We start from the raw sequence: 22,500 nt of genomic DNA, 5'->3' as shown, positions 1-22,500 counted from the left end.
TCTTCCGGTCCATTTGTCAGAGATTCTACACACCAGAAGTGGACCTCTTTGCATCCCGTTTAAACCACCAATTACCCAGGCATGTCTCGAGGTACCCAGATCCGGGGGCTCTGGCTGTGGATGCATTCGTCCTGGACTGGAGCAAATGGACTTGTCTAATCCATCCAGCCACTGTGTCTGCCTCGGGTACTGAGGAAGATCAAAGAGGATACTTAGGAAGACCGGGTACTGAGCAAGATCAAAGAGGATCAAGCAACTGCCGTCCGCCTAATTGCCCCGAACTGGACCGGACGGCAATGGTTTCCAGACCTCATTCAGATGCATATGCTGGTGGATCGCCCACTGCTGCTACCCCAGCGCCAATCTCTGTTGTTTCTCCCATTTCAGCCAACAGCATACCATCCCCTGTGGAAGTCCCTTCATCTGACAGTTTGGCCACTATCAGGGACCGTTTCCAAGCAACAGGCTTTTCAAAGGAAGTTGTTGACATCTTGGTGGCCTCGTGGGGAACGGCCACCCAGAAGCGGTACTCAGGCCTCTGGAGGGCATGGGTACGCTGGTGTTCTCAACGGGGTTCCTGTCCCATTTCAGCTTCTGTAGGTTCTTGCATTCCTTGCCTCCCTAGTTATACAAGGCAATTTAGAATACAGGACGATCGCTCTTTATAGGTCAGCTATTTCTCAGGCTCATGACCAAGTTGGCTCTACTCAGTTAGAAAGCTACCCCATTGCGGCTCGTTTTATGAAAGGGGTGTTTAAGATTAAACCCCCTAAGCCGAGATACTGTTCTATATGGAACGTTAAAACTGCTTTGTCATTCCTAGAGTCCTTGGAACCCTTAGAAGAATTAACACTAAAGCAGCTTTGTTATAAAACTGTTTTATTATTAGCACTGACTTCAGCAGCAAGAGCTCATGAACTGTCTGCGTTGGACTTGACGTATTCTCTGAGGAAAGAGGGGTCATGGGAATTTTCACTCCCCACTCAAGTGAAGAACTCCAGACCTGATTACCCAGCTCGGAAGTTTCTTTTCTTGGCATTCCCAGAGAATCCCAAGATTTATGTTATTCGTTGTCTTACCGCTTACGTGGAGAGGACAAAAGGATTACGGAAATACACCCAACTATTAGTGTCATTTATTTCTCCGCACAAGGCAATTTCAAGTCAGTCAGTCTCTCGGTGGCTGTCAAGAGCCTTGCATATGGCCCGAATGGAATTGAATTACACTGGCCACTCGACTAGAGGAGCGTCTACCTCAGTCGCTGCCGCGGCAGGACTGTCTGCTGATCTCACCTTGGAAGCTGCGGATTGGGCTTCTGTGCAGACCTTTGAACGGTTCTGTCGCAAAGAGTCATCTGCTGGTGCCTTTGCAAGGGCTGTGCTTAATGGTTAGATTTATCATTTCGCGGAATACCTCTGTGTTATACAGTTACAGGAGGCTTTGTACTGTTGTAGGACATTAAGTTTCTTTCTAGCCTCTTTGAGAAGTTATTGTTCATTATGGTTGTTACTGTCTTTGCCTTATCCTATTTGCAGGAGGCATTTATTGTATTGTTGGAGGACCCTTTATTCTCATCTAGCTTTATGTAGTATTATTAAATTGTTACGGTTGTTATTTGGCTTTGTTTGATTCGCTTGGCAGTATTGCTTTGGTATACAGCACCAGTATTGCGACTATCTGTAGGAGTGGGGTGAAGGAGAAATTATATTTCCCCGGAGGGTTACTTACCTGACGGGGAGATGTGGTTCTCCGAACCTCTCGTAAACTGATATGAGAAATACTGGTCCCCAGGCCATTGGAGGATATCTTTTCCTCCCCTCCCTTGTACTGCCAATCGACATAGCCTCACACACCACGACTCAGAGGCACAGCGCATGCGCATCTTTTCTTTTATATTGTGGTATCCAGGCCGCGGCCGCGCGACATATTCACCAGTATTACTCATATCGGTCTACGAGGGGTTCGGAGAACCACATCTCCCCGTCAAGTAAGTGACCCTCCGGGGAAATACAATTTCTTTGTGATCGTTTCGTTTAGTAACGAGAATCGTGACGACCTATAACCGCTAGTCAAAGAATACAGGAAGTCGTGGTGATGATCTACTCAAGTTTACTAACCCGTCTTTTTAAAAATTTGGGCCTGCGCAGGAGATGTTCAATGATTTGCGGATTTCCTATTTCAGAACCAGTCCTTATCTTGACCAGAATGATCGCTGCCTCTGGGGACACAAAATTGTCAATTTATGACGTTATAATGAGGATCGATACCGTACCTAAGAGCTCGGGCACTGTTAACGTTGCTAAATAAGTTTAGGTCGGATTCTAACCTGGCTGAAACACCTCTAGTTTTTCAAATTTGCTAAATTGATAAATTCAAAAATAAATTAAATCAAAAGTGTATTCATAAATGACTAAACATCAAATCTGGCGGGACATTTGCTACCTTGGAAACCCAGGGAGAGGGAAAAGACTAAACGAACGAAAAAATGGCGACAACGTGTTTTCCTATGAGGAATCCAATTACATGTACTTTACAATTACTTTTAATTAATCATCCGTGCTAAGTTTCAATCGCAACAAATATTCAAGGGGAATCATTTGGGTAATCCGCGAGATTGTTACCGAGCAATAAGCTGAAACTTTTACAGATTAATTATCAGATACAAACGTTATCTTAAGGTATTATGGATACGTTGCTGATATGCTTGAGGGAGATTGCGTTGTGCACCATTCCCCCTGGTCAGGGGACGGAGGGACTCTGGACACTCGTCACATTCTCAAATGCTTACCGCTGCTTCTATCATCAAGTGTTAATGAGCCCGTTCATTATGACGCCATTATCTTCAATTCCGGCCTCCATGACGTAGACTGTTGTAATTTCCCAAGAGAGGTGAACTGATAAATTCCATATTTTTAAAGCAGATCCATTAAAGATTCTTATTAGGTTGACCGTTAGCCGCACATGTTATCATGGACAAAATTCTTGGGACACAATTGAACTTGTGATTCCTTGCATACACGTGAAGCAAACAATTGCGCGAGATTAAAACTTTACGTAAAAGCCCCTCACCCCCCCCCCCCCCAATTGAGTTTTAAAATATGGCACTGCTTTTGACAGCAGTTGTGAAATCATCGATAACTAGGAGACAGAGCGATCCAGTGGTTAGGGCCCTTGCCTTTAGATCCGGGGATCCCGGTTTCAAGACACATTCTGACCATTGGTTGAATTTGTTCCTGGTAGTCCCTGGTTCAACTTCTCAGCTGCACTTGTAAATAACCAACTAGCTTGCCTCCGGCCAGTTGGAATTCTAAACAGTTGTTGTTGAACTTTCTGTTCTGTCGGAATTGTGTTCATTGGTATGTATGTGGGTATGTAACTACGAGTTTTGCACGACTGTGCCCAGGAATTTTGTCCAGGATCGCGGGCCTCACAAAATAGACATTGACCATAAAAAATCGAGCAATCTTAGTTGCATGTGAGATCATTTTTTTAAATCAGGATTTCAAAACGACAATTTCTCTAATTAAGACTAGTAACATCATAAATACTCTTGTTTTTAGGGCATTTTTACTTGATCAAAAACAATAAACAAACTACGTCAAGTTAAAATGCGTTTATCACCGCAGTTTGTTTACTCAAGCGAGCAATGTGAGAAAGACATGAAAGATATTAAGCATAATCATCAACTAGGAACTCGGAAAAATCCGAGCTCCAGATGGGATTTAAACCCACGACCCTCGGTGATCACGGACTAGTAACTTCAGTGCTTGTCTGGTGTTGCCACAACCGCCATAAGGCTCTTGGCATAATCCAGAGCCATTTCAGTTTTGTGCATTAAAATAAGCGATGACGGGGCGTTTTTGCTGTTTGTTATTTGACACAATGATTTTATAACGAAAGCAAACTTATGTTTCGTTTTCCGGAGGGCGTTAAAATTTACATCTCTTGTTTTTCAGCATCGTAGAATGTCCCATCCACGAGCTTACGATTAATTATCATTCTTTTTTTCGATTCTCTTTCCTTTTAGTACGTTCCACTTAGGAAGTATACAGAAAATTTGAGGAAAATCAAGAAAATATTGCTGAAGACAGGCGCTATGGTAGCGTTTGCAACTTCCACTCCTGTGCCATTTGACAAAAAAATCAACAAAAAACTTCAAAAGTACAACAAGGCCGCAAAAAAGTGAGGATCAGTGAAGAAGATCACCAGTCGTTTATGACAGTGTCCATCTCTTTTCGTTCTGAAGTAATCGCAAACCCGACGGGTCTCCGTTTCTCACAAACCTAATCATGACCATCAAATGAATCAAAATTAGCAGGCCAGGTTGAGTTGGGGGAGAAGACACTAGAGAGCAGATTGAGGAACCAATTAGCAAAGGACCCTCCACGTATAAACTGAAGAACGTTTATCAATTTCTCGAAAATTTCATTCAGTTGAGTGTAGAAATGCCCCGATGTAAGTAAGAGACCGAGAAGGAGAATCGGGGATAGGCCGAAGAATTATTAGACCTCTTTACAGTTGCATGCTTAGTTACCTGGCCTTTAAATGAAAGTGAGGCTAGTGTTGACCTTGTTATGATACAGACCTCCCTCCTTTTCTTATGTTAATGATGTTGTTGTCATGCTAATTAGTAAGGATTTACATAAGAAAAGCAGTGAAGTTTCTATCAAACAAGGTCAACTCCAGCCTCACTTTCGTTCATAGACCAGGTGACTATTGAAAGCACACAACTGTAAAATAGTCTATTCACCAATGATAGTATTAGAAACGAAGTCTGTTTCCCTTAACGCCCGCTAGCGATACGAAACGGAGCGCCCCAAAATAGCAGTTTGAGATGGCGCTTCACTGAACGGAAAGCAACTTTTAATTTATGATTAGTAAGGTTTCCTGCTGCCAACTAGGCAATTTCCTCCTCGCGTTAGCCTTAAGTTCCTCTTGCTGCGCCGAGGTCTTCGCCACAGAATAATTTCTTTAGGGACGTGTAGAGGAAGAGATTTCTTGAAAAGGATTATTATTTGACTGTCCCCTCGGGGTTACTCGAGTGTTCTAATCGCTCCACAAGCGGGAGAGGTACTAGCTATGTGTTTTTCAAAGGTTTTTTCCCTTTTAATATCTTTATTTAGAGCAATGACTGATGACGAAAGTATACCTATCATAGATCTCTACAAAAGTATCATTAATGAGTGTAAGGGCAAACCGCTGCGAAACTGTGATGAATTCCAAAAGCAGCCAAATGTGGTATGTAGTAAGTAACATTTTATTCATTGGTGACGGCTTAGTAGAGCATTACTTAGTTTACTGATATGGCGTTGGGGTGATACCATCGTTAATGTTCAAAACCATTGCACATGGTAATTCATATTACGTTCAATCGAGTAAAGAAACTGTTTATTCTAAGCCAACCACAATTTGTGACATGCTCGCATGTGTTTCCAATCGCTTCGCTTTCTCATTGGCTAGTTTGATTGTCTCCTTTGTTGTGATTGGGAAATTATTGAGTTTTGGTTTTTCAACAATTACTTATAGAAATTTGCAAAAGAGAATCACCTCGCTGCACATTTATACATATCACTTTTATTTCCCTTGCAGCATCTAAATTCAAGAGGATACTTGTCTTTGGCTAACGAAGTTAGCGATGGATTCAAAACTCTCCTGAGCAAACAACATCCAAGAAAACACTCATCAAAACGTATTGTAGTGAAACATTTTTGTGCATGACCACGTCATATTTAGTTTAACGTCAGCTTAACACCTCTCGGAGTCCTTAAAATACAGAAAAAGCATCGAATGATAATTGTTGTTAGCAAAATATGAATCAAAATCAGATTTGGAGGACCCCCGAATTCTCCACCTGAATTGGCCCGAAATACAAACAAGGAATGAGACATCTCCATCATGTACGCTTAAACACCTTCCCTGGCGTCTGTCTAGCTCTTTACGCTTGCGAACAGCCATATCACCATGACAGAGATAAATTTAATTTCAAATTTTGACGGTACAGGAAGATCTTTGTTTTTTGCTTCACAATCATCAGCTATGAATATTGGAGGTTAATTAAGAACTAGAGATTTCGTCATCACATAACTCACTCGCAGGTTTCATGTTGAGGTCTCCACGGTAGCCTTGTTTGTGCTAAGTCGTCCTTCAAGTTCGCTTTCCCTCCCTCCCTCCCTCCCAGGGGGGTTATTTCGTCATCGTTGAAATCAATAAATAGATGTTTGGCCCAAACGTGTCTCCGTCTCATTCCTTGTTTTTTTGGTACCGCGGGTTAGTAATTTGAAATAATTATTTTGATTGTATCAAAAAAGAACATTGCATTGGCTGTCTGTGAAAATGTGATCTCGATACAAGAAACTCTATAGGTAATTTAATTTAGGATTGCAAGTTTGAAATTTTACAAATGATGGATATATGCTTTTCTTCCCAATAATCCCGCTGACACTTTTTGATGGCTAATACTTTCCAATTGCTGATTATGAAATCGTAACGGCTTAAGTTGGGGAGATAGAGGGGTTAAAAAACATTATACTTATAAACGTTTGTAGCCAATTTGTATCAAGCAAGACGCCGTTTAGCCAGAAAATTGTGTGTTTACTGAACGTGCACCTAAACATAATTTTTTTGGTTAAAATTTACATCTGCGCAGCCAAAAATAGACTCATTTTACCAATTTCACCTCAAAATATCGCTTTCTTCGTGCCATGTAGGTTGCGTGAAGTTAGCAAAACTATAACAGTTACTTTCACCCACAACCCCGTGCTGTGAGCATTGAAAACGGGAATGCAAGTTAACGCAGTTTGCGCGGTAAAACCGAAAATAGCCCCATACCTCTCACAGCTCGGTCGTGGGTCCAAGTAACTGCTAGTTCTGCTAACTTCACGAAACTTATATACCACGAAAAAAAGCAATATTTCGAAGAGGAAAGGATAAAATACGTTGAACTTGGCTGAGTAAATTTATATTAAAAATCAAAAGTGGTACTTTAATGTAACAAATTGTAAATAATAGGGTTAATAGGCCATTTCCGAGTTCATGTCTGCCTCCTCTTCAAAGCGAGTATAGGGGCAAAGTTTTTGTTATGGTAATCAGTTCTACTTTCCATATGAATGAAGACTGCTTTACATAAGACAAACTTCGCACTTAGACTCGCTTTGAAGAGGAGGCAGACATGAACTCAGAAAAGGCCTATTGGCAAAGATTTACCGTATACATGTTACATACACCTTATTCCAAAATGGCCGCTGATTTATGCGGATACAAATTGGCCCTTGTTGCCTCGTTCAAGATAAAACATTCTTTTGAATTTTAAGCTTAAGAGCGAGGCATCAAGGGCTAATTTGAATAAAGACAAAAGAATATTTAAATGGCAGCCATTTTGGAATAAGGTGTATTGTGTGAGCCCATTGCTTGTAGATCATTTTTAGGCGCTCTTTGACCACATTTTAAATATAGTTTTTGTACCACTCTTGATTCAATCAGGATCTAAACCAGGCGCAAAATCACGTGATTCAAAGTACTGCCTGGGGCAATCCAGCAATCACAAGGATACGTCAAGTGCGCACAGACTCACAGGCTGCCCCGTCAACGCCACTTGCTGTTTGAACGAATATTCACATTCTTTTATTGGATGTTGTATGCTGAAGGATGCAATGGATTGTGGGGACAGCTGGCACTGTTGCCCCAAGGGAACTGTCTGTGACCCAACCTGTTCTATCAAGAGATGTTCATGCCGCAATGCACCATGGGAATCAAAAGCCTCGAGAACAGTGTTTTCTGCCTTGATGAAATCTCTGAATATTTTTTGGAATAAGATAGCTAAGAAATATAAATCGTAGACTGCAGCATATAGAGAATTAAATGTTTGAATGTCGACGACAGGCAATATTCTAACTCTAAAGTTAGCACTGAAACGAACCAGGAAGAAAGGCTGACTTGAGGAAATCTTTTCAGATAGTTGAATATTCTGACGACACGACCGAGAAGGTCACCGAGAAGACCGTAGGCAGGGCGCTTATACATAGGGCGGTGAAACGGCCACTCCGCTCTTGGCCCAATGGGTGATGCGGAGAAGGACTGGCACGAGCGCTCCTTCCGCGCTTCCGGTGCAATTAATGGCTGCCAAAAATATGCTCTCGACGAACCGGAAATCAAATTTTCTTTCTTTATTTTTGGGCCACGAGTAGTGTATTTTTTAAAGGCTTTTTTGATATTTTTGACCCAAAACTCAATACTATTTTGTCTGTTGGAATATCACTCAAGTATTTTCGTCGGAAGCTGCTTAAATTTGAGTGAAGTAAGACAGTGTCGAATGCAGGTATGTCTTGCTTTTCGTGACCAAGCCGTGTTCCGCTGCTTCTTTTAGGAGTACTCCACATTACTCCACTCTAAATTTTAGATATGTTTAAGATCGATAGCTTTTACATAACATAGTAAAAAACCAGCTGGATATATTTGGATATAGCAGCGTTTCAGAACTTCAAACTTGCTCACTTTAAATCGCTCGCGACGAATCACCCGCCGCAGTCAATTTCACCGACAGTAAAAAACTATTTTCAAGATTTCAGCCGCTTGGGAAAATCAGCAAACAACAAATACGGTTTAGTCAGGGCGCTTGTAAGTTCATCTTGATAATTTAAATAAAATACGAGTAAAGCTTGCTGTCAATACTCTGTCAGAAAAAGTTTGCAAATACGTGGCTTTGCATGAAAACAACACCACAGAAAAGACACAAGAATTTATGAAAATGTGAAATGCTTTGGAATGTCTTCAAAGATAACAGGTCACTGCAGTCAATAACAGATCAACGTGTTACCAACTTAAACCAAGTACTTAATTACTTCAAAGCCTGGAAAAAAGAGCTTCAACAAACATTCCACAGAAGAACAGATGTGTGAGAACACTTCATAACATGGCAAACAATGTTTGATCTCGAGGTAATATATAGACTAGACTTAAAATGGATCACAGCAAAACAATGCAAACTGATAAGTTATTGTAAATACCATGTCCTTGCCCCGTTAGGTATGACCATGCAAAAAAGTCATACTATTCCATGGCAACTCCTTCATATTTTGTACCAACTGAGGACAAAGCAATGATTCCAGTTCCTTGCAGAATATCCTCCCGTGAGGAAAAGCAATTTGTAGCCTGTCACTACTGCTACGTTTTAATTAAGACTCCCCATCCTCTCCCAAACCCCATATTGTTTTCTTTGCCTTTGCGCAGTTTGGACACAAACAAATAAGCTAACCGGTGGCTGATCAATATGATCACATTTTGTTCCACTGTGTGAAACATAAATAAAATAATTAAAAGCATAAGCCCTGGAACATACCTTAAACTATAACAATGACTGTATTTATTGTTAGGCTTGACTAGCAACAACGCAGAGAGAACTTAAAAATTATAGCATAACTATTTCACACTCAAGGATCACAGGCATCTATTTTTGGGGGTCTGAGGGCTTATTTAAAGAAGAGAAAAAAAATGTGTGGCTGATCAAGCCCTTTTATTCAATCAATTAAATATATTACATATCAATACAGTAACTTTCTGTTTCATATTGTTTTCAAGGTGTCAGTAAAAGGCCTTAATCTATTGAGTACATATTCCAGCACTCGGCAAGGTCCCTTTTTGACTTGTGGCTGTTTCTGCTTAGGTGGCCTCATACACCACAAGCCTTTTCGGACACATCACCACCAAGCCGGCCACTTCTGCTGAATAATTTTCAGGGTCAAATATTTGTTAATCCCTCCTACGTGATTCAGTTTTTCATACATGAACTATCTGGCTGTTTCTCTGATCAAAGTTTTTAATTTCACCCAGAGTTTGTTTCATTTGTTAACCTTATTTTGGGGTTGAGAGTTTGCTTGAGTTTGTAAATTTCTCCCCCTCATTCTACAGAGAAACCCTAACTTTTGCCTATGATTTTTCCTCAACTCACCATTCACAGACAGTATTTTCCTCAAACTACCTGCTAATTAGTGAATGTTTTAGTGGAGAGAAACCCCTTCTTGTAAGGAGGATTCTTCTATCAACAACAATTAAGAAAGCTACAAAGGTTGCTAGGTTAACTGCTGCTTCATGTATTACTATTAAATAACTAATCTTAATTTAACTTGGACAGTTCATCTTTAATTTACCGTAATATGGTTCCTTCTTGGGGCACCAGACACAAATGGTAACATAATTATTGTTTAACCACTGTTTGCAAGACATGATTATATTTTGGAGCGATATTGTTTCTTGTCACCTGTTTCCATTATTTTACGTCATCTGTATTTCGTGCACAAAGTAGATTTTTTCCCAGACATTCAGACTCTCCTCAGAGGGTTTGTGATTCAAATGCTTAACCACTCTGCAAAATTCCAGTCTTATTGATTGAGTTATAGAGCCTATAATCCAAAAAAATACATTTATCACTCTTTTGTAAAGGTCATTCAAAAAATGAGGGCGATAGCATTTGACTTTGTAAACTTTGTAATATCTTGTCTCATATTTCCAGTTTAATTTTTTTTTTTAGATTATGCAAATTAGACGATTTGCGATGTCACACTGTGTACACAATGTGGAAGGCAGGACTTTTATTTTCAGATAATTAATGGTAATAGGTAACAATAGTTAGCTCTATTTTCTATTTTGTTTTGAAAATAGCATGTTACCATTCCTGCTTGTGAGAGCTAACCATAAATAGGCTTACCAAATTCTCTTGACATTAACTATATAACTCTTCATACTAACTAGTAAGCTACGATGGTATGTCATTTAGCCTGAGGTGCACTCTGGTCAGCCTGTGTTCAGTAAGCTCTCAATAATGACAATAAACACTTTACCCAAATCCTGTGCCAATAATTTCTCTGAACATGACTGATTTCTAAAGACATAATTAAACTTTGCACAACTATTGTACTCACAGTAAGGCACATAATTAGCTCAATTATCATTCAACTACAAAAAAATATTGTGGTAATCAGTGGCGGATCTAGACCTTGAGCTAAGGGTGGGGGGTTGCTTGCCCTGCCAGCTTTTCCTCCTGCGGTAAGGTAGTTTTGAGGTAAATGCAAGCATTGTGATTGGTTCTTTCTTTGTTAGGATTTTTCTATACTGACCATTTCTTTGAAAGCGGTCATAAGCTGTGTAATTTTTGTTTTTGAAAAGCCACAAATTCAAGAAACAACCATGGACCGACTACCATATGATAAACTACTTTCTAACTAAGCTTGCCCAAGCCATACTGATGAATATTGCACCTTGGTCATTTTTGTATGGACCTCGCTGTGCTCAACTTTAGTTCCACAATGTTCAACCAATATTCCCCAGTATCGCCCTCCAGTTCGGTTAGTAAGAGCTTAATATTTCCAAGTTGTTACTTGTATTTTGACTTGCCTTTTGGGTCCTTCAACACACAGCACGAGTCGTGAAAATACTCAGCAGAATATAAACAAAATGTAAAAAAAAAACCATGGCTTATAACCTTTTCCATGGAAATGGCTTGTATAGCAAAGTCCTGAACAAGAAAGCACCAATCAAAACACTTGGATTTACCTAAAGGCCATAGGTTATAGGAGAGAACCAATCAAAAACAGAGGGAAAATGTTTGTTATAATAACATCAGCTGTGTCTGGAACATCTGAAGAATTTTTTTCCTCGTTCAAATCAAAACAGTCGTCTGTGATGTCCTGTAAAAACAATTCTTCCAATTCTTCTAGTGAGTCGCCGATCTCAACACTTGCCGCCATTTTGAAAAGGCTTTTTAGTAGACCCCAGTCTACTGCATCACACCTTTTTGCTCGGACCCGCTCGTTTCACCGCCCGGTCTCTTTCCGCCCTGCCGTAGGCGATGATGGGAGCTTTACGCAAGGATTTTGTCACTCTGCGTCTGACAGTTCCTGTTTGTACTTACCTTTTCATTTAAAACTATTTTGATAAGATCAGTTTATGCGTGTAATAAAGTGGCTAATGCCGTTAAACAGTGCTCAATACACTTTTAAGTGTAGAGCTTTGAATAAGAAGATATAACGAAGAGGCAAGATTCTCTGTTACTCCGAGTTTCGTGCTCACGCACTCATCAGACAGTATTACTGATGAGTGCGTGAGCACGAAACTCGGAGTAACAGAGAATCTTGCCTCTTCGTTATATCTTCTTAAGATCAGTTTAAATAAGTTTTTGTTAGGATATTGCAACTGTTGTTAAGCATGAGTGCCCTTTCCTCAGGGTCCGGTGCCGTTGCATAAGTTGAAGAATACGACGTTTCCATTTACTTTTTAGGCATTTCTAAAGGCTGGTCTATTGGAAATCTCTATCATATGGCGTGGCACAATTCAAATGTATTTGTGTTTACTGCTAGCAGTAATCCTGTAAGTTTTTAGTAATTGTATTGTATGCAGCTTTTTGTTTTCGTTGAACAGCAGACTGACTGACACTCTCCTAATAAACTATTTTCGCATTGAAGTTTCGCTGATATGTAGTCAGGTCAACATTTTCCCTACATGAATATTATTTGAAAGAAATGTATATATTTGGAGTGCTGCGGGCTGTAAACCCGCTCCCAATTGGGTGTGGCTTCATAGCTCAGTTGGTAAAGCATTGCACCGGCATCCACAGAGGTATGTTGTGCTTTAATTTTGTTTTTGGTTTGAAAACTTCATTTTTTTCAAACCAGTTTAAATCTGGTCTACAAGTACATTAGGTTTTAGAACTCCTTTCACAAGGCCGTGAACCAAAACAGCACAGTTCAAACCTTAACAGATTCGTGAGGATTCGATGGATTTGTTGTGGTTTAATTTTGTTTTTGGCTTGAAAAGTTCATTATTTTCAAACCAGTTTAAATCTTTTAAGCTGGTTTAATTTGTTTAGAACACTGCCCATTTTAATATATTTGGATATCATTCTCTAATTAATTTTATAAATTATGTATAAAATAAACTAGAGAAATCATTTTAAGATTATCATGATGGAGTGTTGTCTCTGATGCTATCAAAGACAATAATAATTGTGTATGTGAACAATAATTTTTAGTGTTTAGGGTTAAATTATCAGCTTAGTAATTATAATTAGGGTTAAGCTCTCAATTAGGTTTACGCACTTATTTGAAACAGTTAGCATTTCATCTCAGGAGGTGTATGACAACTGCCGACTGCCTACAAATTAAATAGCGCTGATAAACAGTGTTTAAGTTTGTAAAGCACCTATTTCAAATAGCGCTGAGTAGCTGTATTTAAGTCTAAGCACCCATTTTAAAACGATCAGCTTTTACTGCGAGTTACAGTTAGTCTGCAGTCTGCAAGTGTCAGACACAGCATTCTGGGTAAGGGATTGGGTTAGGGTTATAGTGATAATCAGATTGGAGTAATCACTTATTTGATAGATGTGTGAGGGAAGGGTAGGATGGAGGTAATGGAGAGGACCAGGGAGGTGTAGGTGAGTAGAAGAGAGGGAAAGATGTCCAGTTATTTTTTAACACTCCCCAAGCCTCCCCTCCACCCCCCCCCCCCCAAAAAAAAAAAACCCTTTTTTAAAAAAAAACATTTAAAAAAATTTAAACTGGTTTGAAAAAAAATGAACTGGTTAAAAAAAATAAAGCCGAAAACAAAATTAAACCAGAACATCTATACAGTTTAGAAGCTAAGTCTATACGGTGGTTTCACGAGACGTCACGGCGGCCATGTTGGTGTCCCTAAACAAAGGAACAGCGGCCATGTTGGTTTCCCCAACTATTATCATACATACTTTTTCTTTTGTTTCGGTGGAAGAACATGGTTACTGCCCGCGTGAGTGAAAACTCTCTATAAGAATCATACATTGTGCAGATAGGTGCCACGATCATAATTTAGCATTTTCCGCCTATTTTATCTACATTTTTGCTGTCAAAAGCATAACTTTGCTTGCTTTTGCTAACTTTTCCAAAGTCTTATAGGATACTCCACATATTTGCTGTCTTTCCATTATTGTTGTGACCTGGAAAAACACCTAGCCCGACCAGCGGTATGTTTGCATAGGTTGTACCCAGTCGTTGCTAAAAATCAAAGCAAGTTGCCATCGCAATGAAGTAACACAAGCCATTAGAAGAAAGCCATGTTATCGTAGATGGTGCATACTCTGATAGCACTGAATTATGTCATGGAGTACCGCAGGGGTCCTGTTTAGGGCCGCTGCTGTTTACCATATATGCTAGCAAGCCCTTCGAGGTGGTCAAAACCTGCCTACCAACTGCACACGCTTAGGCAGATGACTCTCAGCTGTACTTGTCTTTTCAGCCAGACAGTGGGTTAAGTGAGAAAGAAGCTATAACATCGATGGAACATTGTATCAAAGCAGTCAGAGCAAGGATGTCAAAAGGTTAACTTAAACTGAACGAAGAAAAAACGGATTTCTTGGTAATTGGCACGCGACAACAACTAGACAAAGTATCCCTTGATGACAATTGGACATACTAAAGTTAAAACAATTACTACAGCGAGGAGCCTTGGAGTATGGTTCGATCGTAATATGAAATTTGATACCAATATAACAAAAATGCGCGCTATGGGACATTTCTATCTATACAACATAAGGAATCAGCTGACTCAGCTCGTACACCAACACAGACAACGATAATAGCCCGATTGGATTCAGTATTGCAATCAAAATGCTTCAGCGTTTGCAAAATATTGTTGCTAGACTTATATGTAACTCTACACGTTTTTGTCGTATCTCGCCGTTGATGTTCAAACTACACTGGCTACCAGTCAAACTAAGAATTAAATACCACATTTTATTGATGACTTACAAAGCAATACATGGACTATCACCTGATTACATACAAAGTCTAGTTCAAGTCAAGAAGAAATCACTATATAATCTCCGATCCAATGATGAACTTTTATTGGCTCCACCAACTTAAAAATCAAACAAGACAACAGGAGACAGAGCTTTGCAAGTGGCAGCACCCTCTGAATGGAAAAAAAAAACTTTCAAAACGATTTAAAATCTTTCAAAATAAAACTTAAGACATTTTTATTTCAAAAAGCTTATTATTAGTTCTTTACTTTCTTCAATATACGATTTTTATCTATACTTCTTACCACTGTAAATATCATCATAATTAGTCATAATTTTTTAAACATTATAAATAACCTTATTGTTAATTTAAGCGCCTGAGATCATTTACTTATGCGCTATATAAGTACTTAATGTGATTGATTGATTGATTGATCCACCAAAACCCATCGCGACATTTCATTGTGCCTTACACAATGCAATTTTTCCCATCTCTAAAAACGTTAACAAAGGAAAAACCTTGGATTTCGGGCTAAACGATCTGTTTTTAAGTCTAAGCACTGATTTTGAAATGGTTCTGAGCCTCTTACTGAATGTGAAGAATACCTTTATTAAAATCCTGTTAAAATCTAGCTATTTCCAGTAACTGACTTCGTTCGTTAAACGGAAATAAGCAAAAGTTTGAGTTCAACAGGTGACGTTCGATTCTTTCTAGATTCACTATTCTGAATCATTTCGTTGTTATCCTCGCAAATCACATTGTTAGTTAGAAACGAGTTAACTTCATGTAATTTCACGGGAGTTTGGGTGGATGGCTTGTAATGCCGACCTAAGATGAGAGGGACATTGGGGTGTATAAGAAACCACAAAACCGAAGAAAAAATCATCCAAAACCGCAAAACCTAAAAAAAAATTGGCCAAAACCGTCAGAAAACCGATACAATGGTGACAAGTGGGGCATACAGAGCAAACTACACTAACACTTTATTTCATCAAAGTATTTGTGAATGTCATGGACTTGTCTAAATCCTTCAGATCTTTTAGTATCTGCTAAAATCATAGGCTTTATTTCTGCCATTCTCTCGAGCCCGGACTTTGTGGGCTCATTTCCCGTAAAGCAGCTGGTAATGGATCCAAGTTAACTTAGGAGAATTTGCACACAAGTCCTCTCTAAAATTGCAATTTTGCAATCGCAAAAAGCTACACTGTTTTTTAAATATGTTCTGATAGAGGGGTTGCGAGTAGTCAAGGGGTTAGTCACAATGGCTCAGGCACGGATTAACCTCTCCCTATTTGGATTAAAAGTAGCACGGGGGACCCCAATCAGAGTTTTTGCTTTTTTTTTTCCCCACTCAAAAAATGTTTAGAAACGAATTTTATTGTAAGATTTAAAGGTAAAAAACAGCAATGGCGATTATAGACCGTTCAACGGTCATTTACAAATTGAAGGGTGATGTGGTTATATATATCTTAGAAATGCGCATGCGTTCTGTACGTACTATGGTGTAATTAGTAGTGTGGTTACCACACGTTGAAATGCAAGAAAAAATTCCAAACTATATACCATCCTTTTTAAAATATGTTCTAACAGAGGAGCTGCGAGTAGTCAAGGGGTTAGTCACAATGGCTCAGGGACCGATTAACCTCTCCCTCTTTGGATTGAAAGTAGCACGGGGGACCGCAAATAGAGTTTTTTTTATTTTGATGTTTTTTTGTTTTTGTTTTTTTTTCCCACTCACAAAATGTTTAGAAACGAATTTTATTGTAAAATTTAACGGTAAAAAACAGCAACTGCGATTATAGACCGTTCACCGGTCATTTACAAATTGAAGGATCATGTGCTTATACATATCTTAGAAATGCGCATGCGTTCTGTACGTACTATGGTGTGATTATTAATGTGGTTATCACATGTTGACCATCCCAGTCTGGAAACTCCAATCGGAACTCTCTCATTGAACATTTCTATTTGATGACTAAGACCTGACAGTTTTGGAGATTCGAATGGAATGTTTAATCTTGGTCTAAAACATGCGATTGCACTGAGGAAGCTAACCGGTACTGTTTGTTCCTTGTTTTACATGGCAGCAGGAACTTGCTCAAAGGTTTACTGTGGTAATAAAACAGCTGTCAAATATTGAACCTCACTGCATCCGGGGGGGTGGGGGACTCCCATATAAAAACGGGAGGGATGCTCGTCGGAAATTTTACATTAAACCCCTAAAGGAGACCAATCTGGCGTTTTTTTACCCCTTAAAGAGACCATATTATAGCACAAAAAAATAAAAAAAAATACAGCGACTTTTAATGATGGCAAAGACATTATCATCTAATACTTTCACCTGCGTAAAGAAATATAAAAGTGTAAATATACACTTTCATATTTCTTCGCGCGCAACCCTAAAGGAGACCTTCACGGCTACATATGATTGCGGTTTGCCCAAAACACCCTAAGTGAGACAAGAATCCGAAATTTGACACCCCTAAGCGAGACGACGATCATCCCTCTCCTATATATGAGAGTCTCCCTCCCCCGGCACCGCCCTTCCATATCGCGACATTGCACCAAAGAGAAGATTCGTCGCTGTCCCTAATTCATCTTGCTGACCCTGGGAATTGTTGTCATCTCGTCTGACTTCGTCACTACTTTCATCAAATTCTTGCTGTCAGAGTCACAGAGAATATTTGTCAGAGTCACTAGCTCATTTCATGCTCGTTCAGATCTTCATGGGGCCCTTCAGCTTCATCCACTGAAGTATCTGTATCTGCAGTATCTGTATTCATAGCTCAGTTGATTGGAGCGTCCTACCGGCATCGCAAGGTCACAGGTTCAAACCCCGTTGAAGTCCTAAAATTTTCAGGCTTTTCTGCGCAATTGCTAAAACTGCGAGGATCATAGCTTCACTTTATTAGCTTGTTTAATTTGCAAGTTAGATTCGAATCCCGTGAAATTTACATTTTGATGGGAACGTTTTACTTAAATGGAGCTTCTTTTGAGAACTGTTTTAAGATTTTGAGTGTTTTTAAGCTTTTTGATCTCTGTCAGTAGAATAATTTACAGCACTCCCTGAGCGGGAAAAATCAGACCTTGTCTCTCTTTTATGTCCTGAAACAAGCCAAAGACTTCAACGCAAGTCCGGCCAGAGTTGTCGTCTTCCCAAGCATTTCGAAGATCTTCGTTGTACCAAATTCTAAATTCATCCTTAGCCCGTACTTTCAGGGGAGAAGGCAAGGAGTAGAACAGCAGCTCGGAGGAGTTTAAGTGGGTGTTGATAAGGAAATAAGAGTCGTTTTCGTAATCTTGTGGAAATATCACTTTGTTAGCCGCGTTAGTGACAAGTGTACATAGCCCGCTTCCCTTGCAACCCCATTGGCTTCCAAACGGTTTCTTTCTTTTACTGTAGGTGATATAACCTGATCGATACACCAGCTTTAACCCAAAAAGAGATCCATCGGACGGAATAGTGAAATTTCCATATGAGTCATCTCTGGCACCGAAACAAACCTCATCTTTGTTAAGTCGAATCCAATTCAGAGCTATAAAAAGTGCAAGAAAAAAAAGTAAAACCAACTGAATTATAATGATTGGTGGTTATAAATGCCGGCGTCATTACGTAACTATTTTCCTGATTTCCAACTTTCCTATTTCAAACTTCGAGCGTCTTGGAAACAAGTTTACGACAGAGCGCGTATAAGATATTTCGGTTGAATTTCCACAATCGCGTGACTGCTCATGCAATATCCAATGAAGGCTGAGGTAATCAGCCGAATCATTTTATCACGCCAGAAGGTCCTGATAAGGAAAATTTGATTACGTCCTCTTAATTTTTTTTTTATTTCGTATCTGGACTAACATTTTTACTGCTATAAAATTCTCACGGCCTGAAAATGCTGCTATAAAATGTCTTACGGCATGAAAAAACAGAAATTACAGTAATAGTAGTAGTTGTGGTAGTTGTGGTGGTGGTGGTAGTAGTAGTAGTAGTAGTAGTAGTAGTAGTAGTAGCTGTTGTTGTTGTTGTTGTAGTAGTAGTGGTAGTAGTAGTAGTAGTAGTAGTAGTGGTAGTAGTAGTAGTTTATTTCGCAAATTACATTGCGACCAATTGGCTGAATTGCAAAATTGAATGTCCTTTTCGAATTTGACCATAGAAATTGCAACAACTAGCTTAGTAAAAATTCTAAATATGTAAATTTAAAGTTAATGCTGTAAAAATAAGAATATTAAAATATGTACAAGTTATAATTGTTTTGCTCAAGTTATTTTTAATAAGTACTTTAAGATCTACTACCGAGATCGCGACGAAAACGTCATGTAATTTTGCCCAATCCTAAGTCTTTCGCAATTCTTTCGTCTCAGTTCACTTAGTACAATGTGAATTTATACGAGCAGTTTCAGAGTAAAAATATCATAGAATAAAAGATTCCATTTGTACGCCCACGTTGTCGTTAAAACGTTGTCGTTAAAACCTCCCGGCTTTTGCGATACCATTTGGTGCAAACGTAAACCAAAATAAAGAATTGACCTGTCATCAGATTAGACTGAAAAGAAGAGAAATTATGAAGCGGAAACAATATTGTTCAGTCCTTCCTGTGTGGTATAAACGTTTGCTTAGTGCAACTCTACCTAGACATGATGACATGTAGGAAAACGTCCGTCAGAGAAATTTGCAGTTATTTTTTTTTTGCGGACTATGTCACGTTATTTGAGGGTGTTTCGGGAATTCTTTAGTTAATCACACGACTTCAAAACTCGAAAAAGCTAATGTGAAATTCCCTTACCGATAAAATTATCGTTACATCACAAACGAAATGATTCTAAGAAAAAAAACCTTTATCGAGGTAATTTGTCATCATTTTGAAAAACGTCGGGCCGACTTTTTTCAAGATTACCCAAATGTAATCCGTTTCAATCTTGTACATTTATGTCCGTCCATGCTTCTCTTTCCTTTTTGCAGTTTTTCTTGATGTTTTTCAACAGTTTTAAGTGATTATTGCAATGTTTCATTCTACTTTTTGGGCATTTGGCAATGCGGGAAAAAAGGAAAGGCAAGGTAAAGGTAGACCTTATTTAACGTCGGAAGTTCCTTTATTCTATAGAGAGTATTCTCCCAGGAAGCCGACGGTGCGCTCATTTTATACCCCTCTTTCCATCAGTGCTACTTAGGCTACACAGAAAGGAAAGAAGTCGAAACAAGGATGTGAGATCCGAGGATCGAATTCGGGACCTCTTGCATCAAGGCCGCGCACTAACCAACTGTGCCACCCTTGCTCCTCTAAAAATTAACTTATTAAGTGTCTAGTCGTTCTAGCGCTGGAGCACTAATTGGGGACTCTGTAAACTGAAATGAACAATTAACGCAAATCTAGGCAAATGTTCAGGAGATGGGAAAATCGGAGTACCCGGAGGAAAACCTCTCGGTGCAGAGTACCGAACCAACAAACTCAACTCACATATGACGCCGAGTCTGGGAAACGAATTCAAGCCACATTGGTGGGAGGCAAGTGCTCTCATCACTGCGCCATCCCTGCTCCTCAAATCATGGAATTATATCATTTTGAGTGACATAGCCCTCTTTGAACTGGATTTATTGCCAAAGCTTAAAAGAGTAGAAGGCCTCAAAACGGGACACAACATTACAAAGTAATTCAACGTGTGAACGTGTGAGCCACAGGGCCATTGCTGGCATGAGACGTCTGGGTGATTCCTCAAATGGTCTACATCACCTCCCTCCCACCCACTTAAAAAATTTACTATAACGCTGCAGTTCAATACCACCCAACTCAGTGCCTTATGTTTTTGTGCGACACGTACCACAGGCAACCTAGCTTACGCTCGCGGAGCGTCTAGTTCTAGTAGTTAATTAACAGGCAATTGCACCAGATTCAGCTAAAATCGAACAAGATTCTTTCATTGTTAGCAAAATTCAATTAGACGTTTACCGTTTCAATTGTCGTAAACGCGATGGCAAATTTCTTTATTAAAAAACTGAAAGGGGTTGTCATCCGCTAAATGAAAAAAAAAAAAAAAAAAAAAAGGAAACAAGGAAATTTAACTCAACAATTATTATGTACTTCTTCAAACGATGAAACGGCAGCACGACCTGATATATACCTTGAAGATAAAAAAGTATGCCAAAATGAGCAACGGAACCCATGATCAGATTTCTTGTACATCCGATTAATTAATGGAATTTGTGAACTCTCCAGTCGATTTATGGCCCAAATATTGAATTTCGAATGAAGGCAAATTCGAGATGGCATTTCGCCTATATAATTGTAACAAGCCAAAGGGAGTCTTGTTTAGCCATTTGCATACTATAGTGTCAAAATGTTACCTGTACACAAAAATCCATTTGATTCATACAAAGGATGACATTTAGCGCCATTTCTGCAAGGCTTAAATTCACACACACTCTACAAAAATAAATAAAGATAAGTTGTCAAAATTGATTATGAAGTATGGAGCAGTAATTTACAGTTTCCATCAAAAGTTTGCAAAAGGCAGAAATTAATTAACACGGAGTATAATGAAAACGCCAAAAACGGGGTGCACAAAATTAGGCAATACAGTATGACAAAAAGAAATGGAGGCTGGAACGTAATATTAGGGACCTTTAGATTCTAGCACGAGGACGAGAACGAATACGAGATTTGACTGCCCGGTTTTAGCGAAACTTCTGAGAACTCAAGATTCATAACCCGGACGATTAATCTTACTCTTTGTTAGCAGTGTAGGTTCCTCAGTTATTTTTATTGCTGATAACTTAACCTTTTTTGCTGATCGAAAAATGCCAAAACTGCTACTGTGCCGTTGACTTGTTCTGACACGACGACATTTTTGCAGAACCTAGTACTAAAAAGACGACGGTATCACGTTTTTCCCGCCAAAATGACGCTGGTTTCCGCGCGCTCAGTGTTGTTCTATGAGAAAATCTCGTACTCGTAGTCGTTCTCGTCCTTGAATCTAAAGCTCTCCATTAACACTGTGTCAACAGAATAGACAACGAAAGATTAAAGTGACGCTCGCGCGCACTTATCAGGACAATGTACGCAATTCTCTCCTATAGACACCTGCCAATGAAAATTCAGGGAGTTTCAATGGGAATCGAATGCACGACCTCTGCGATTCCGGTGCAATGCTCTACCAATTGGGCTATAAAGCCACTCAGTTGGGAGCAGGTGGGATGATGTGTTCCACGGTGAAAGGACGTACTAATGAAGGAAAGAAAGGTTTATTTAAAATGCTTCTGAAGTGATCCTTCAGAATATAAAATGGGAGTATTATCCATGAAGGCCGAGCATAGGTAACAGAATGCTGTGACAGGTCATTATATTGTACAGCTTCAGTATAAAGCCCTTATCTTGAAATAGCGTGTTCTCAAGCGTAAGGAAATTTAATTCGCCTGTATTTGATTTAAAGCTATCTCCATGATCTCTCATACAACGGGATGATAAAGAAAGACGGGTAATGCATGAAGAGGAAATATGGCACCAATCCGATTTTCCCAGAAAAAAAAGACCAGGTGTTTCCCAGATCACCCGTCGGCAGCAAAATGGCCCCCTAAAAGATTCAAATTTCGGCCATTTCCACCTTCTAACGAAGGTCTAACGCTTTCTAAAGACGCGAATTTTAGGTGGCCTCAAGATTTGTCCCATCAACCATATTTGGCCACATACCCTTTGGTTGGTTTGTCCGTAGATCTGCATCATCTAACTTAAGTACTCTTCACGATCGAATTTTA

At 39.4% G+C, this 22,500-nt stretch overlaps 2 protein-coding genes across 5 annotated transcripts in view; one reads left to right on the top strand and one right to left on the bottom strand.

Moving 5' to 3' along the window:
- LOC138019760 (uncharacterized) overlaps positions 1-9,373 on the top strand; it is an 18,709-nt gene extending 9,336 nt beyond the window's left edge. Inside the window, exons 5-9 of the mRNA XM_068866636.1 lie at positions 2,679-2,889; positions 4,028-4,182; positions 5,124-5,238; positions 5,590-5,689; positions 7,480-9,373. Of these exons, the coding sequence (XP_068722737.1) occupies positions 2,679-2,889; positions 4,028-4,182; positions 5,124-5,238; positions 5,590-5,689; positions 7,480-7,835 (937 nt within the window). The 3' untranslated portion in view covers positions 7,836-9,373. The remainder of the gene's footprint in view (positions 1-2,678; positions 2,890-4,027; positions 4,183-5,123; positions 5,239-5,589; positions 5,690-7,479) is intronic.
- A 7,675-nt stretch (positions 9,374-17,048) lies between these two features.
- Positions 17,049-22,500, bottom strand: part of LOC138021810 (uncharacterized) — a 56,723-nt gene continuing 51,271 nt past the window's right edge. For all 4 annotated transcript variants that reach the window (XM_068868824.1, XM_068868825.1, XM_068868826.1 and 1 more), the window contains 2 exons: positions 21,094-21,172; positions 17,049-18,295 (listed from right to left, as the gene is read on the bottom strand). In XM_068868824.1, the coding sequence (XP_068724925.1) occupies positions 17,814-18,295; positions 21,094-21,172 (561 nt within the window). In that variant the 3' untranslated portion in view covers positions 17,049-17,813. The remainder of the gene's footprint in view (positions 18,296-21,093; positions 21,173-22,500) is intronic.

The sequence above is a fragment of the Montipora capricornis genome, chromosome 10, assembly GCF_036669925.1.
Source record: "Montipora capricornis isolate CH-2021 chromosome 10, ASM3666992v2, whole genome shotgun sequence".
NCBI classification, from domain to species: domain Eukaryota; kingdom Metazoa; phylum Cnidaria; class Anthozoa; order Scleractinia; family Acroporidae; genus Montipora; species Montipora capricornis.
This window is presented reverse-complemented; position numbering and strand designations above follow the sequence as displayed.